We start from the raw sequence: 15,259 nt of genomic DNA, 5'->3' as shown, positions 1-15,259 counted from the left end.
TCCAGTGGGTGGGAGCAGGGGGAGGGCTGATCTCGCTGATGAGGCCTGTGTCGCTGTGCAGAGCGGCACGGCTCCTAGGCTGGCCTGACAGGTGCCAGCAGCCACACATGTTAAATTCACCTGTTGTGTGCTCAGAGAGCCTCCTCCCAGACCCCACTCAGCCCTGGGCTGGTGTGTGACCCTGGTTATCGGCTGCTGAGGGACCGAGCTAAGCCTGCAGCAGCCAGGATGTGGTCAGTCCGGCCTGACCCCATGGGGCTCCCCCCTCTCCCTTGCTGTCACAGCTGATGCTCCAGGAGCCTCAGCGGAGGGACTGGCCTGCAGCCCCTGGGCACTGCAGGGCTGGGAATGCCCAGCCTGCGGGTGACTCTGGGCATCGCTAGAGAGTTGAATGCTCAGCTAGTGCGTCTCCTCCTGAGCTGGGTAGGATGCAGAGTGTAGTAGGAAATAGACTGTGGGGCAGGCGCACGGCCCTGGCGGGCGGGGGGCGGGAGGGGGTAGCACATGGCACTGGGTGCCCATCCCAGGGCACTGAGCATGGCAGCTGTTAACTGTGCTGTCTCCTCCCCCAGGTATTACCTCCCGTGCAAGTTCTCCCGCTGCAGCATCGAGGAGTACGGCCAGTTCCTGCAGGAGGGTGGGGGCAGCTGCCTCTTTAACAAACCCTTAAAGGTACCCCCCCAGCCCTGCCCTGGCCAGGCCTGTGGGCTGGACTCCTACCTGCCCTGGCAGCACAGTCCCCAGAGCTGTTCCCCTTTGCTGGGCGTGGCGGCTCTCCCGCCTCCCAGCTCCCGGGCCACCAGTGTCCACAGCAGAACACAGGCCCCTGGCCAGCTGGCTGAGCAGACAGGCCCATGTCTGAAAGGGCCCCAGGAGGGGGTCGCCTTTGGGCAGGGTGGGTGCCTAGGCGGGGCTCCCAAGGCTCCAGAAGCGCTGGCTTGCAGGGCAGGGGCAGGGCACCGAATTGCTCCTGAGCTGGGAGACGGCTGAGCCCCCAGCAGACGGGGATCTGGAGTGGGGAGTTCCCCCCTTCCTGTCGTGTGGGGCCAGGGTGGGATCCAGAGCCTGCCGCCTTCGCCTCAGCAGCAAAGGAGCCAGATGTTCGTCTCCGCGACTGCAATTCCCAGGGCCGCAGGGCTCTCGGGACGAGCCCGGCCCAGCTTCTCGGCACAGGGGAGGCGGGTCCAGGAAGGCCTTGGAAACACATCCTGCACCCCAGCTGCCTGGCTCCCTCCTGCCCGGTCACATGGGGAGCCCCGGGCAGGGCCCAGATCCCCTGTGTCTGTGCAGTGCTCGGCCCCAGCGCCACGTGCCCCATAGCGTGGCCCATGCCCGCACCAGGACAGCTGCAGGAACCGTCTCCTCTCTCTTCTTCCCTGCAGCTGCTGGACCCCCCTGAGTGTGGCAATGGCTTTGTGCAGGCCGGAGAGGAATGCGACTGCGGCTCGCTTGCGGTGAGGGGCTGCGCAAAGGGTGGTGCCTGTTTTCAGTCCCCCCCGTCCGCCCGTGAGCCACTGGAGTGGAGGACATTGGGGGAGGGGCACAGTTGTGGGATGGGGACACTGGGGGCTGGGCACCTGCTCCCAGCCCTGATCAGGGACCAGGTGTTGTAATGTGGGGCTGAGGGAGAGGTGGAGAGAGGCCTGGGCTGCTGGGGCTGTTACCAGGCCTTGGGGTGCACGCTGGGGCCTGCCCCCACCCCCTGCAGTTCAGCAGGAGCGAAGACACACATTGGAGGCTAAGGAGGATTCCTGGAGTCTGGCCCTGCTGCTCCCGGCCTGCAGCTCGGGCTCAGGCACTGGGTCAGCACGTGCGTGCTGGGCCTCAGGGAGGGCACCGGGGGGCGGCATTCGGGAGCAGGCATTGCTGGCCGCTTGGAGGATTGCAGCCTTAACCCCACAGCCCACAAGCATGAGTACACGCCATCTGACACTGACCACCCCCACGGGCATCTGCTTGTGTCTCTCCTGGGCAGGAGTGTGCAAAGGGCGGCGGCAAGTGCTGCAAGAAGTGCACCCTGACCCACGATGCCATGTGCAGCGACGGGCTCTGCTGCAAAGGCTGCAAGGTGAGACTGGCGAGAGCGAGCTGCTGTCCTGCCCAGTGGCCAGTGCAGACTGCGGGCACTAGAGGGCGATGTAGTCACAAGTGCCTGGGCAGGGCCCCTCCAGGGGCAGGGCAGGTTATTAACGAACCATTCACCTGTCAGAGCCAGTCCCTGCCCTGGCCTTCCCACACAGAGCAGAGAGCCTGGTGTCCTGGGCAGGGCAGGGAGGGACAGAGCCAGCCAACGGGCCCCAGGGAGCGAGTCGCCAAAGGACCCCCAGGAGCCCGGACCCAGGGTCACGGCACCGAGGGGCTGAGCACATGCCCTTCCGGTCCCTGCGCCCTGGCCAGGACGTGGTGAGAGTGCTGCAGCCAGCCTGGAGGGGGGATTTCCGCCTCGGGATGCTGGCTCCTCTGTTGCCTGTCCTCCCCTCCCGGCCCCGCATCAGTCATGGCCTTCGCTCCCGTCTCTTTCAGTACGAGCCGCGGGGCACACCATGCCGGGAAGCCGTGAATGAGTGCGACATCCCGGAGAGCTGCACTGGGGACTCCAGCCAGGTGAGAAGGGGCTGGGGGGCAGGGGCGGGAGCTCAGCCAGGACTCCTGCCTGGCCGCTGTGCAGTGGCTTTGGAGCAAAGTGCCTCCAGCACGTGGGCTGTGCTGTGCCCGGCCTGCCCCAGGCCCAGCTCTGACTCTGGAGGAGCCGAGGGGGCACCTGGCGGGCAGAGCGGGGGCAGGGACCCGGCCTGGGAGCTGTGGCTGAGGGGGACTGGTGGTGTGTGGTGGGGGGGGTCAGGGCTGCGAGGCACTGGCAGAGTTGTGTGCGAGCAGGGCTCATGGAAACTCCCTTTCTTTCTCTGCAGTGCCCGCCCAACCTGCACAAGCTGGACGGCTACTTCTGCGACCACAAGCAGGTAACAGCCCCACATCCGCGTCCACTCCCCGGACGGGCTGGTTGGCATGGCCCCACGCCCACTCCCCGGACGGGCTGGTTGGCACATCCCCATGCCCCCACGCCCACTCCCCGGACGGGCTGGTTGGCACATCCCCACACCCTCTCCCCGGACGGGCTGGTTGGCACATCCCCACACCCTCTCCCCGGACGGGCTGGTTGGCACATCCCCACACCCACCCCCTGGACAGGCCGGTTGGCACAGCCCCATGCCCCCACGCCCACCCCCCGGACAGGCCGGTTGGCACAGCCCCATGCCCCCACGCCCACCCCCCGGACGGGCCGGTTGGCACAGCTCCATGCCCCCACGCCCACCCCCCGGACGGGCCGGTTGGCACAGCCCCATGCCTCCACGCCCACCCCCCGGATGGGCCGGTTGGCACAGCCCCATGCCCCCACGCCCACCCCCCAGACGGGCTGGTTGGCACAGCCCCATGCCCCCACGCCCACCCCCCGGACAGGCAGACATGCCTGCTCCCGCAGACAGGCTCCCTGACACGGCTGCTTGTGCACACAGACTGGCACTCCTGCTCCATGAAAGATGCTCCCAGTGACTCCCATACACAGCCCAGCCTGACGCGTGGCCTGAGGCAGCCGGTGGCCGGCCAGGGACACGGCTGCTCCAGTGAACTCTGTGATGCCTGCCCTCGTGCTGTCTGGCTGCAGTCCCCATGCCAGGCCTGGGAGCACGTCAACACGCGTGTGCCCATCTGCAAGTGCTACTGTGTGAAATCGGCTCTCTCTGCTCCACAGGGCCGGTGCTTTGGGGGCAGCTGCAAAAGCCGGGACAGACAGTGCAGTGCACTCTGGGGGCGTGGTAAGTGCCTGGCTGAGCTTGGCCTGGGGGTGCAGAGCTGCAGTGAGATGGGGGAGTGCATGCACAGGGCAGGGGTGCCGGGGGGGGCATGTGTGCAGAGCAGGCTGGAGGCTGAATGCCAGCACAGAGCAGCTCCGGAGTCTGAGGCCCTTGAGCCGATCTCTGCCCTGGGCGCTCTGGGTGCACTGCCCTCGGCAGCCCTCTAACCCTCCGCCGGCCGACGCAGACAGACTCTGGGCTCTCCCTGCATGTCTGTCACTCCCTGCCTGCCGGCCTTGCCACCCAGACTCCAGTAGAGTCACTTCCAGGTCACCATACGGTCAGTGAGAGCAGAATCAGGCCCTTTGCTTACGCTCAAGCAAAACCACATCAAGCCCCGATTCACTTCCAGCGATTTCACACGGCAGATCCCCCTGCGGCCGCGCTTCTCCTTGGCCAGCAGAGACACAGCTTGGAAGCCCTCAGTTAAAAGGAACCTGCCAAAGGAAACATCATGGCCCCCACCCTATGCTGGCTTCCCTCCTCTCCCTGTCAGTGCATCAGTGCCACGGAGCAGTGATGCACCTGCCTTCAGATGGGTCCCCTGGCACCATCAGAACAGGTTGCGCAGGATGGAGGGCAATGGAGAACCTGGCCCAGATATTTGCAATAAACCACTATGGATGTTAAGGGTCAAGGCCCATTGAAATGAGTGAGGCCAGGACATCCTGATGGGCTAGTTCTCCTCTTGCCATGGACCCCAACAAGTCTGGCTGTCCTCCAGTTGCCTCCCATGCAGTGACACACTCCAGTGTAAGGGTGTCACGGAGTCCCCGGGCGATGCTCTGGAACTGCTCCCTACGAAGCCAGGCAGGACTCTGGGGAAGTCTCCTCTCTGTGAGCAGCCTGTCTGCAGAACACACAGCTCACGCGGCTTCCACCTTCCTGGGTCTGACCTCGGAGCATTCAGCAGCCTCTGCCCCTCCGTGCGCTTCCCACAGCGAGTCTGCTTAGGCGGGGTCCTGGGGAAGCCAGAGGGTCCTGCCCCCCAACTTCGCAGTCAGATGTGACTCTCAGCCAGCCAGTAAAACAGAAGGTTTATTAGACGACAGGAACATGGTCTAACACGGAGCTTGTAGGTGCAGAGAACAGGACCCCGCAGCTGGGTCCATTCTGGGGGGCAGTGAGCCAGACAACCACGTCTGCACTTCACTCCATGTCTCAGCCAGCCCCAAACTGAAACTCCCTCCAGCCCCCCTCCTCTGGGCTTTGTCCCTTTCCAGAGCCAGGAGGGCACCTGATTCCTTTGTTCTCCAACCCTTTAGCTCTCACCTTGCAGGGGGGAAGGGCCCAGGCCATCAGTTGCCAGGAGACAGAGTGTCGACCATTCTCTGTGTCCAGACCCCTGCACACACCTGCCTTCTAGGGCTCTGCAATGATCATACACCCTTATCCCCCCACCTAGATACTTAAGAACTGCCTAGGGGAAACTGAGGCACCCCCACACTATTCAGAGGAAACATTAAGAACAGTCCCGCTTTGTCACAAAGGGCCCGGGGGACAGGCCTGCGGCTCGTCAGACACTGCCTGGCTGATCAGTGGCCCCAGCTCATGCTCTCTGCATGTCACTCTGCACTCATGGCTAGTCTCTCTCCCGGTGCCTGCAGCCCTGCCCCACCCTGCAGAAACCCTGGTGCCACTGGAGTGTGTGGGAAGGAAGCGGCCCTGCCAGCCGCACCCCTAACGTTGGGGCTGAGCCCCGGCATGGCCCTTGGGGGCTGTCCGCTTGTTTGTTCTCAGCCACGGGGCTTAGTGAATGGAGCCATTGTGGGACCCGGCCTGGCCAGTGGTGATGCTGCACATGTGGCCAGTAACAGGGCTACAGCACAGCGCTGAAGGAAGGAGCCTCTGGCAGTTCTGGGGTCTGGGACTCCTGGGTTCTGTTCCTGGCTCTGGCACTGACTCAGCTAACGCTCCCTGCCCCACCACTAAGGGACGTGTTTGTAAAGCACGAGCGTGACGGCTGCATCCCCCCACATGGTCTCACACCGACATGCCTGGCCCACGTGCTCCCAGGTGAGCTCTGCCAGGCAGGCACTTGGCATTGGCGGGGCTGAGCCTGGCCTGTGAGCACATGTCTCTGCTCCCACACCGCCCTGCCTGGGGCTGATGGGGGAAGAAGCGGCACAGGGAGAGGGCAGGGCCATGTCTGGAGGTAACCCCCGCCCCTGCTCCCCTCCCACCCCAGCTGCTGCTGACAGGTTCTGCTACGAGAAGCTGAATGTGGAAGGGACCGAGAGAGGGAACTGTGGGCGCGAGGGCCCAGCCTGGGTGCAGTGCAGCAAGCAGTAAGTGCTGGGGCCCTCTCTGCTGGGTGGGTCACGGGCATCACAGCATCCTCTGACCATGCCAGCTGCTGCCCGCAGCCCCAGTGCACACGGCCCCCGCGCTGGCCTTCCTCTACCTCCTCCCATCCCCCTCCACGCTCTGCCACCATCTACTTGGCACCTACTCTGGGCGAGAAAAGGTCTTCCCCCACTCCCCAGGGAATGCCACCCCCTCTCCTGCCACGGGGCCCAGCCCCTGTGACCAACCTGCCAGGCTGCGAGGGCAGTGGGGCGTGGCCACGTGGCAGCTGTCAAACCAGTTGTATGGCTGGGACTCCTTGCTCTCCCCTCCCACAACTGGGCTGAGCTGGGCTGGGCCAGGCCAGGTGGGCTGGGGCTAGGTTGGGGCGGGAGTGGGTACCCTGGGCCCACCGCTCTGCACTTTGTGCCTGTCTTGCAGAAACGTCCTGTGCGGCTACCTGCTGTGCACTAATATCACGGGCGTGCCACGGGTGGGCGAGCTCAGCGGGGAGATCACCACGATGACCTTCTATTACCAGAACAGACCCGTCGACTGCAGGTGGGCAGGGCTGCTCCGGGGCCGGGGCCAGCGGCCTGGCTTGGCTTAGTGCATGCAGTGCCTGGGCCCTCCTGGGCCAGGCCAGCTCCCCAGCCCCGGGGGCCCAGTGTGAGGCGAGGGGAGCATCTCATTGCTGCTCCAGGGCAGGGCTGGCCACGGTGGGATCGGCTTGATTGCCCTCTCCTGGCTCAGCGCATCCCATATGACCTTGATTCTAAGTGGCCCCCTCAGTGCACCTACCCCAGGGCACATGTGGGGTGGGGAAGGGGAGCAGCTGAGCTGGGCTTTGGGAGAATCCCATTGTAGCCTGTCAGTTCAGCTGGCCCCGGAGCCTAGCGTTCCCCTGCAGGCACCGGCTGTTACAGCGTGGCACGGTCCTCTGCTGTGGTCATCAGATCCAAATCCTGGGCCCCCTGTGCTGCTCAGCCTCCTGGCTCTGGGCACTGCCGGGTCCCCGGTGCAGACCCCGGAAGCAGGGCCTCAGCTGTCCACAGCCCCAGTCACTTCGGTACGTCCCCGAGGGCCCTGGCTCTGGGAACCCTGGAGTGTCAGTTAAGCCCTTCAGAGAGAGTGTGGCAGAGAGGAAGGAGACACAGACGAGGGTATGTGTACACGACAGCCACCCCGCTCGGTGCCGGGGTGCAGAGGTTTCCTGCAGCACGAGGGCGGGGGGGGGGGCAGTTCTTCCATTGCTGTCATTAACCACCTCCCCGGAAACGGAAACCTCCTGCTGGCGACCTCTGCTCATCGTGCAGCTGTAACAGGCTCCTAACCACAGACGCTCCCGCTCAGCTCGCTGGGAACCAGCGTCCTGGCCTGGGCCCACCTGTGAAACGGGGTTTGGCCAGCATCTGTTGGCAGGCAGCTCTTCTCGCATGGCAGTAAAATGCCCCTTTTACTAATGTGCTTCAGCTTGGGCGGTCCAGGCGCCAGCCCCCGTTTCTGCTGCGGTGTGGAGAGCTGTTCAGAGGCAGTGCCCTGGTGGCATCAGGCAGTGCCGATGGCCCTGCAGAGCTCTGCACAGCTCCCCAGCCAGAGTTGGCGGAGCCCCTGCTGCCCAGTGGAGGCTCCGATCCTCCCAGGAGGTGGTGGTGCATGAGGGGGTTCACGATTGACGCACAGATATGCCCCCAGCCTGCACCCCATTGGGTCCCGGGCAAGGAGCTGGGGCCTTGGAGCATGTTAGCCACATCCTGGGGCATGGACAGTGTCACCTGCCCCCTCCCTCAGCTGTTCTTCCCCTCCCCAGAGGTGGGCACGTCCAGCTGGTGGATGGGTCAGATCTGAGCTATGTGGAGGACGGCACGCCCTGCGGCCCCAGCATGCTGTGTCTTGACCACAAATGCCTTCCCGCAGCAGCCTTTAATTTCAGCTCCTGCCCTAGCAGCTGGGACGGGATGATCTGCTTTGACCATGGGGTGAGTCCTTGCTGTGGGCTGGGGCATGCCAGGCCTCCCTCTGCCCACAGGGAGAAGCTCTGCGCGGCAGAAGGTCTCACAGCATGGGAGCACAGAGGTGGTACCTTGCCCAGGGGCACCCAGCATCTCCCATCTTCATTGCCCTCAGTACCTGATTTCCACCCTGCAGGGAGCATCTTGTCTCCTTCCTGTGCTGAGCCCTGGCCTCTGGCCTTTCCCTCTTCTGCGCTCTGAGGTGCATGCATGTCACTGCCTGAGGGGGGCGCAGCATGGGGACGCCATGAATCACTTGCTCCTGGCGCTGACCCGTGGCAGTGGATTAGACTGATTGGATGGCTAGCATGGGGCAGGGTGGGAACCCTGGTGGGAGGTGCCCTGGGGCACCTGGAGCCTGGGCTGTGGAAGAGACCATAGACCCCCTGCTCTAATGCTCAGGGCTCTCAGGCTGTGGGGCATCCCCTGGGGAGCCCCAGCTTTGAGGAGCAGAGCTGCCGAAGGCTGGAGCGCCCCCATCACAGCCCCAGTGAGGCCCCATGGCCCGGGTGAGCACAGAGCCTGGCCGGGGCTAGACTCAACTCCCTGTGGCGGTCACCCACCTCCTGTTCCTTTGCCGCAGGTCTGCAGCAATGAGGGCAAGTGCATCTGCCATGCTGACTGGACGGGGAAGGACTGCAGCGTCTACGACCCCATCCCGGAGCCCAAGCCCACTGGCGAAACCGAGAGATACAAGGGTCCGTGTCCCCCGTCCACCAGGCATCTCAGTGCCAAGAGCCCCATGGTGGTTCCCAGCTGCTGCCAGCCCCCACCTCCCTGCATGGGCCAGGCGCTGTGAACCCAGGTGGCATGGGCCGGCTGAGGAACAGCAGAGCCGGGCTCTGCTCAGGGCATCCCCGTGTGTGGCTGGACGTCAGGGCTCTGGATGGGAATTGCGGGGGTCCATTTGCTGAGCCCTCAGGGTGGGGGTGGGACCCTGTGGTGCCCGTTCCCCATGGTCCCTCCTAGGGTGGCCCCTGGCATTCAGAGGGCAGGTGCCTTGCAGAGAAGCTGAGGTCGTGCCAGGCTCACACTGCCCCCCGTGGCACCCCTTGCTTCTGGCTCAGCCTCCACGGGGGCGAAGCGACCGTGGAGTCCGTGCGGTGCCCTGCCTGCACTGTGCCCCTCACCAGCCAGTGCCCACGCCCCACACCTGACCTGTGCTCTCCTCCCCTCTCTGCCGCAGGACCCAGCGGCACCAACATCATTATCGGGTCCATTGCTGGCGCGGTGCTGGTGGCGGCCATTGTCCTCGGGGGGACTGGCTGGGGATTCAAGTAAGAAACGCCGTTTGCCTCTTCCTGATTGCACCCTTCTGCCGTGCCTGGGCTGGGGACTGGGCCACGGACCCTGCCCTGCTCAGAGGCTTTTCCCGGGCCAGGGGAGCCCTTGCACTCCATGGACTTGGCCAGTCTGACCCACTGGAGGCAGATCACCCCACAGCTGGGCCTGGCCCTGACAGCTGTGGGGCAGTGCGGCTCCTGTGCTATGTGGGGAGGGGCCGAAGGAAGGGGGCTGGTGCCCCACACTGCTAATCCCCGGCCCTGTCCCCTTGGAGTTGCCCCCTAACTGGGCTCAGGAAGGGGAGTGAGGCACCGCAGGGCTTCCCCCAGCCTGACTGCAACCTCTGGGGGCACTCTGCTCGCACGCCACAATGCACGTCACTCCGGGGGTTTGCCTGGGGCCCTGCCAGCCAGGAGGCAGCTCAGCTGCTGCACGCCTGGGGCTGGCAGAGGGCGAGGGCTCTGGGCAAGAGGCCAGCAGCGTGCTGGGCAGGGGAAATCAGACTGAGGGGGCAGAGGGAGCAGCATGCAGCTGGGAGGGAGGCAGAGGGACACTGGGCCTCCGGGGCAGGAGGGAGACAGGCAGAAATAACTCAGCAAGGAGCCTGCCCCCTGCACACACACCCACTGTCCCCAGGGTGGGGGGTGCCCTGTCTGCTGAGCCCTCACAGCCCACGGAGTGGTGTGCTCCACCTTGCCCCGCATGGAGGGGTGGCGAGAACCCTGGCCTTGAACCCACGCACCAGCTAGCGGCAACAGGCCCCCGGCCTGGCTGCAGCGAGAGGCACAGGGCCGGAGGCCCCTGCCTTGGGGCTGTGACAGGGAGCTCCCTGGGCCAGCCCTGACTGATGGTGCTGGCCCACTGCTGCACAGCCATCTTGGCATGGGGTGGCTCTCGGGCTGGGCGGCCTTGGGCCCAGCCCCTGGGGGCCTTGCAGGCCGGGCTCCCCCCCCCCCGGGCTGTTGCTGTTTGGCTGCCACACGCCTGGCGTGTGTTCTGCTGAGTGCGGCTGACGGGCCCAGCCCCGCTGCGGCTCCAGCGTTCGGACCCTGCACATTCACGCCCTAGCCGCACGGGTGCTGTCCAGAGCTGCACCCAAAACACATGGTACTGGGCTCCAAGCAGGGTCTGATGGGCACCCACGGGCATGGGGCAGCCCCTCCGCCCTGGTAGGTCCCACTGCTTGTGGGGTTGAGATTTTTCCCTAGCACCAGGGCCAGACCTTTCAGCACCCAGCACCTGCCCAAGTGAGCCCTGCCTGGCTAGCCCAAGCCCAGCGCACCGTGCCAGGCCTGCAAAGCCGCTGGCACTCAGCCCCATGCCACCCAGAGCAAGGTCCTGGCGGGGTCAGGGCAGAGCCGGGCAGGATCAGACACACACAGCAGGGCTGCCCCCGGAGGCCTCGCTAACCGTCCCCCTCTCTGTGTCCTCTCTCCTCGGCAGGAACATCCGGAGAGGAAGGTATGACCCGGCTCAGCCGGGGCTGGGATAGCCCCCCTCACTCATCTGCCCTCCATCACCATCCCATCCCCTCCCCTCGCTCTCCCCTGGCTGCTGGGACGCCTCTGTCGCCTCTTGCTGGTTGCTGCACCTGCCTGCCTGGAACCTGCTGCCTGGGCCATGACCATCACGCCTACTCCTCCATGGGGCTGTGCCCCCTCCCTGTGTGGAGGCCTTGGGGCTCTACTAGGCCAGCGGGAGGGTGCTGGCAGGAGAGCCCCTCCATTGCCAGTGTGTCCTGGGTGCTCGGGCTGGGCCAGGCCGGGGGGGAGGGCATGGGCAGGCACTACTTCCGTGTCATGCTGCCTCAGCCCATTGTGCAGGGAGGGATCCTACCTGCCTCTCCCTGCGGGGTGACTCTGCCCAGGGGCCAGGCCCGGCTGAACCCCGCCCAGCACTGCTCCAGCGGTCTGCTGGCTCCCTGCCTCAAGCAGTGGCTGGCAGCTGATGCTCTCCCTCCGTCGGCTCTCCTAAGCTGCACCCCAGTCACACGGCGAGTTGCCCAGGTGCAGAGCAGCCTGCCCCGCAGACACCCCCGGGGAGGGACGGGGTGGGGTGGGTGTGGGATCATGCCCCCGATGTGAACCTCCCGCCACATGTCACTGTCTGTGTCCACCTCATCGCCCCCTGGGGCCATGCCCATCTTTGTGCCTGCATCACTCACCATCCCTGGGAAGCTTGCTACTGAGAGGCAGCCCCGTCCGCCCCAGGGCACTGCCCCACCCGTGCGGCGGAGGTGGGTGAAGCAGGGTCACTAGCCTAGAGGCCTGAGCTATCCCGTGGTAGGTGCCCCTGAATGCTGCTGCTCCTCAGGTTAGTGGGCATCAGGGCACCCCAGGCCTGTGTGGATGGCCCAGGGCAGGGCCAGGCCACTGCCTCAACCCATGTGTGCGCCAGCCCAGGAGATGGGGGGCTGGCCCAGCTCCACGGCCCATGGAGCCCCTGACTCGAGGTGGCCAATTCAAACCCTACACTGGCCAGTTCCCAGCAGGTGCCTGTTCTGGGCCCACGCCAGAGACAGGTTTCGGGGGGTGTTTGCTGGCTGGCAGAGGCCATTGAGCCAGCACCCCCCAACCAGCCTCCTGTTTGCACCCAGAGTGGCAGAGCCTAGGCCTGCGGTGCTGGGACCCGGAGTGTCCCAGCCAGTGTGGGGACCAGAGCACAGCGCCTGCCCAGCCCCCCCAGTGCCGCCCCCTCATCCCAGCTGGTGCATGGCTCCTGCAGGTGGGCCTCAGACATGCCCCCCATAGTGCTCAGGCGAGTCTTGGGGTTCCCAGGTGGGGGTGGGGAGGTGAGGCCCAAGCACCCCAGGCCTGGGCAGGAGTCCTGGGGTGGAGAGCAGCATTGAGGCATTCGGGGCCTGTGCGACTCAGTTGGTTTGGGACTAACCAGCCTCTGACGCCGCGTCTGCACCAGCTCATGGACCATGCTGGGGTCACCCTCACCCTCATTGCCCGTACTCCGATGCCAGCACTAACATGCCCCTCACTTCTGTGTTGCAGGTCGGGAGGGGCCTAGCCTGGCCCCCCCGCTCTGGCGGCTCTCCGCCTGCCCTGCCACGGGGGCAGGGAGAAATCTCCTTAAATAACAAACTAGCCACCAAATAATGATGTGACGAGATGGGTGAACAATCAGTGACGTCTTCCGCTTCTGCCTGGTGCCTGGCGTGGCCCTGGCTGCACCTGGCGAGGCCGGGGGGCCCCTGACACAGCCTTGCACTGGAGGGACCTGGATGGCACAGACTCTGCGTGGACCCGCAGCCTTGTGCACAGCTGGCCAAGTGCACTGTCTCCTCGCAGGCCGGCTGCTGCCCGACCCTGCCTGAATGTAGCTTCCACCCCCCACCGCACTGCACTACCCTACCACCAAGGAATGTACCCGCTCGCCGCCCCACAGACCACGGCACACCACCCACCTGCCGCCCCTCCACTTCCCTGTTGCGCAGGGACTGGGCGGCACGGCTAACAGCGGGCAAAGGAGCGCTGGGGACAGGCGAGGAGCCGGCTGGAATGGAGTCAGAGCCACCCGTGACCGAGTGGCTGCCTGGGCTCCCATCATTCGCGTAGCCTGGTCTCAGCCCTCAGCGCGTCTCCAGTGTGACCTGGTGCCCGCACCAGCTGCTGGGGGCTTGGTGCCCTGCCGTGCCGATGGGGCTGGGATTCTGCCAGGGATACTTTTTAATGCAAAGCAACACAATGAATGTAGCCTGGGGGCAGCACGGAGCTGGGTGTTTGCTGGGGGCGGCAGGAAGAGGGGTTGGACATTGGTCTCTCGTTGCCCGCTCACCCCACCCCACGGCTGCAAACTGGTGGGGAGGCGAAGATATGCCTGTGCCTCTCTCCAGCTCAAACCCGCCCAGCCCCATCAACTCAGGGCTCTGCTCCCAGGGGAGCCCAGGCCCCCTCCCAGCACAGCCCTGCGCTGGGGAACAGGGACCGAGCCCACAGGCAAACCAAACCCAAACTGCCGTGGAGAGCCCAGGTCAGGGCAGGCCTGGTGCCAGTAGCCCAGTGTCTGCACCGGTGAGCACCAAAGCCTCTCTCGCACCAACACACGCTGGGCAGTACCAGCGATCCCCTCCCAGACCTTGTCTCTCCTGGGCCAGACACGGCTACACCGCTGCCGTCAAACTGCCATGGGACACTCACGCCACCGGCCACAAGCAGCCCTGGGCTGACAGCCCGTGGTCTGCACCGCCGGGTTCCTCTGGCCAGCAGCTGGCACGTCCAGCACTACACCCCACCCTCTCTCAGGCTCTTGTGCCCGACTGTGAGTCAGGACGCCTGGGTTCTCTGCCCAGCTCAGCCACTGACTCACTGTGCAGCCTCAGGCAAATCACGTCCCCTTCCTGTGCCTCAGTTTCCCCATCTGACACATAGGTTTGAAGATGCTGAGCTACCAGGAGGGACGGGGCTGGCTCTGCCTGTCACTGTCCAGGGCCCTCTCTCCTCGCCAAGAAGAGGCTGTTCCATTACAGTCATTTCTCCTGGCTCCTCTGAGTCCAAGCACCCACCACTTCAGCCCCCTGCTTCTGGGATGGGAATCTGCCTCCATCCCTGCTCCCTCTGGGAGAAAATGCCAGACAGTGAATTGCTTCCTTAGCAGGTCCACAGCCAGCCAACACCTCCGCAGGGGCCCTAGGAGCCGGGGACCCAGCCAGACCCAGCCATTCAGCCCAGCCCAGCCAGGCCCCTCCCAGCCGCTGCACCACTGCTCAGGCAGCAGGCGAACCAGCCCGGCAGGGGCCACTGGAGCCGTCCTCACTGGCCCCCAGAATGTGACTTGTTTGGCTTGGCAAGTGGCGTATGGTGGGGTTCCCAGCCCCAGGGCGCAGGCTCGGGGCCCGCGGCTGGTGGCTTTGCAGGCCTGTGTCGAATAGCCAGATAATATCCAGAGGAGGGCGGTGACCCTTGCAGCAGGGCTGAGCAGCGTGTTCTCCAGTCCCCAGAGCCCTGGCAGCCCCACCAGCCCAAACCCTGCTGGCCAGGCAGCGCCCCCCCCTGCAGACACTCCACAGTGTGTGCTGGCCTTGCTGTCTGCATAAGGGCTTGAGCAGCCCTTGCTGGCCCCCAAAGGCTGAGCTCTGCCGCAGACGGGGCCTTCGCCTGGCGGGTGAGCGAGGGGCTCACCCAGTGACACTGGGGCTGTGGCACGGGGCAGACGCTGCCAACCACTGATGGCCCTTTGGCCGGGGGCAGCCTGGCCCAGGCCGCCTCCCAGCTGGACAGGGTCGGCGGGAGGGGGGTTGCTTGTGAGTTGGTTCGAGCTGGCAGGGCACCCTGCTCTCTGCAGTGGGCATTGCATTTCCCATGAGCTTGGACTGGGGAGGTTTTACTTACAGCATAAAAAATCACTTTGTTCTGCTCTCAGTTGTGCTGGTGTGAAAGTGGCCGAAGCACCATGGATGTCAGTGGGGTAACGCCAGCTTTACACCACCCGGCAGGATCTGTTGCTGCCTCTGTTTGGTGTGGAAGTCCCACTCCTCCACGTGGCTTTCCGTGGTACGTGGGGCCAAGCACCGCAGCAAGCCCCTGCTCCAAGGCTGGAACAGTTCATTCCAGACACACGTCAGCACGTCTGGCCCAAATGGTCAAATGCAGGAGCCTTGAGGTAGGTTCCTAAAGCCGTAGTGAGGGGGCCTAAAATGGTTGGATTATCAAATGTGCAGAGCACCCCTGCTCCCACTGCAGCCTGCGGGAACTCAGCACCACTGGAAATAGACGCAGTTTATGGAGGTACCTAAATAGGGGGTTTGGTGCCTAACTTTAAACTCCCAAGTTTTTATGTGCGGGCGCATTGGAACAGTGTCCTCAGTAACCAGCT

General features: G+C 64.9%; 1 protein-coding gene across 7 annotated transcripts in view; it reads left to right on the top strand.

The window, feature by feature from the left end:
• ADAM11 (ADAM metallopeptidase domain 11) overlaps nucleotides 1-14,801 on the top strand; it is a 56,842-nt gene extending 42,041 nt beyond the window's left edge. For 5 of the 7 annotated variants that reach the window (XM_073325594.2, XM_073325595.2, XM_073325593.2 and 2 more), the window contains 13 exons: nucleotides 573-672; nucleotides 1,383-1,454; nucleotides 1,976-2,068; nucleotides 2,524-2,604; nucleotides 2,910-2,960; nucleotides 3,752-3,815; nucleotides 6,043-6,142; nucleotides 6,582-6,701; nucleotides 7,951-8,119; nucleotides 8,736-8,850; nucleotides 9,339-9,429; nucleotides 10,880-10,897; nucleotides 12,439-14,801. In XM_073325594.2, coding sequence (XP_073181695.1) covers nucleotides 573-672; nucleotides 1,383-1,454; nucleotides 1,976-2,068; nucleotides 2,524-2,604; nucleotides 2,910-2,960; nucleotides 3,752-3,815; nucleotides 6,043-6,142; nucleotides 6,582-6,701; nucleotides 7,951-8,119; nucleotides 8,736-8,850; nucleotides 9,339-9,429; nucleotides 10,880-10,897; nucleotides 12,439-12,454 — 1,090 coding nt within the window. In that variant the 3' untranslated portion in view covers nucleotides 12,455-14,801. The other 2 variants (XM_073325591.2, XM_073325590.2) reach the window with 1 other exon arrangement.
• The last annotated feature ends 458 nt before the right edge of the window (nucleotides 14,802-15,259 follow it).

Source organism: Lepidochelys kempii, chromosome 27 (assembly GCF_965140285.1).
Source record: "Lepidochelys kempii isolate rLepKem1 chromosome 27, rLepKem1.hap1, whole genome shotgun sequence".
Taxonomy (NCBI): domain Eukaryota; kingdom Metazoa; phylum Chordata; order Testudines; family Cheloniidae; genus Lepidochelys; species Lepidochelys kempii.
The sequence above is the reverse complement of the archived record's forward strand: the minus strand, read 5'-3'. Positions and strand labels throughout refer to the sequence as shown.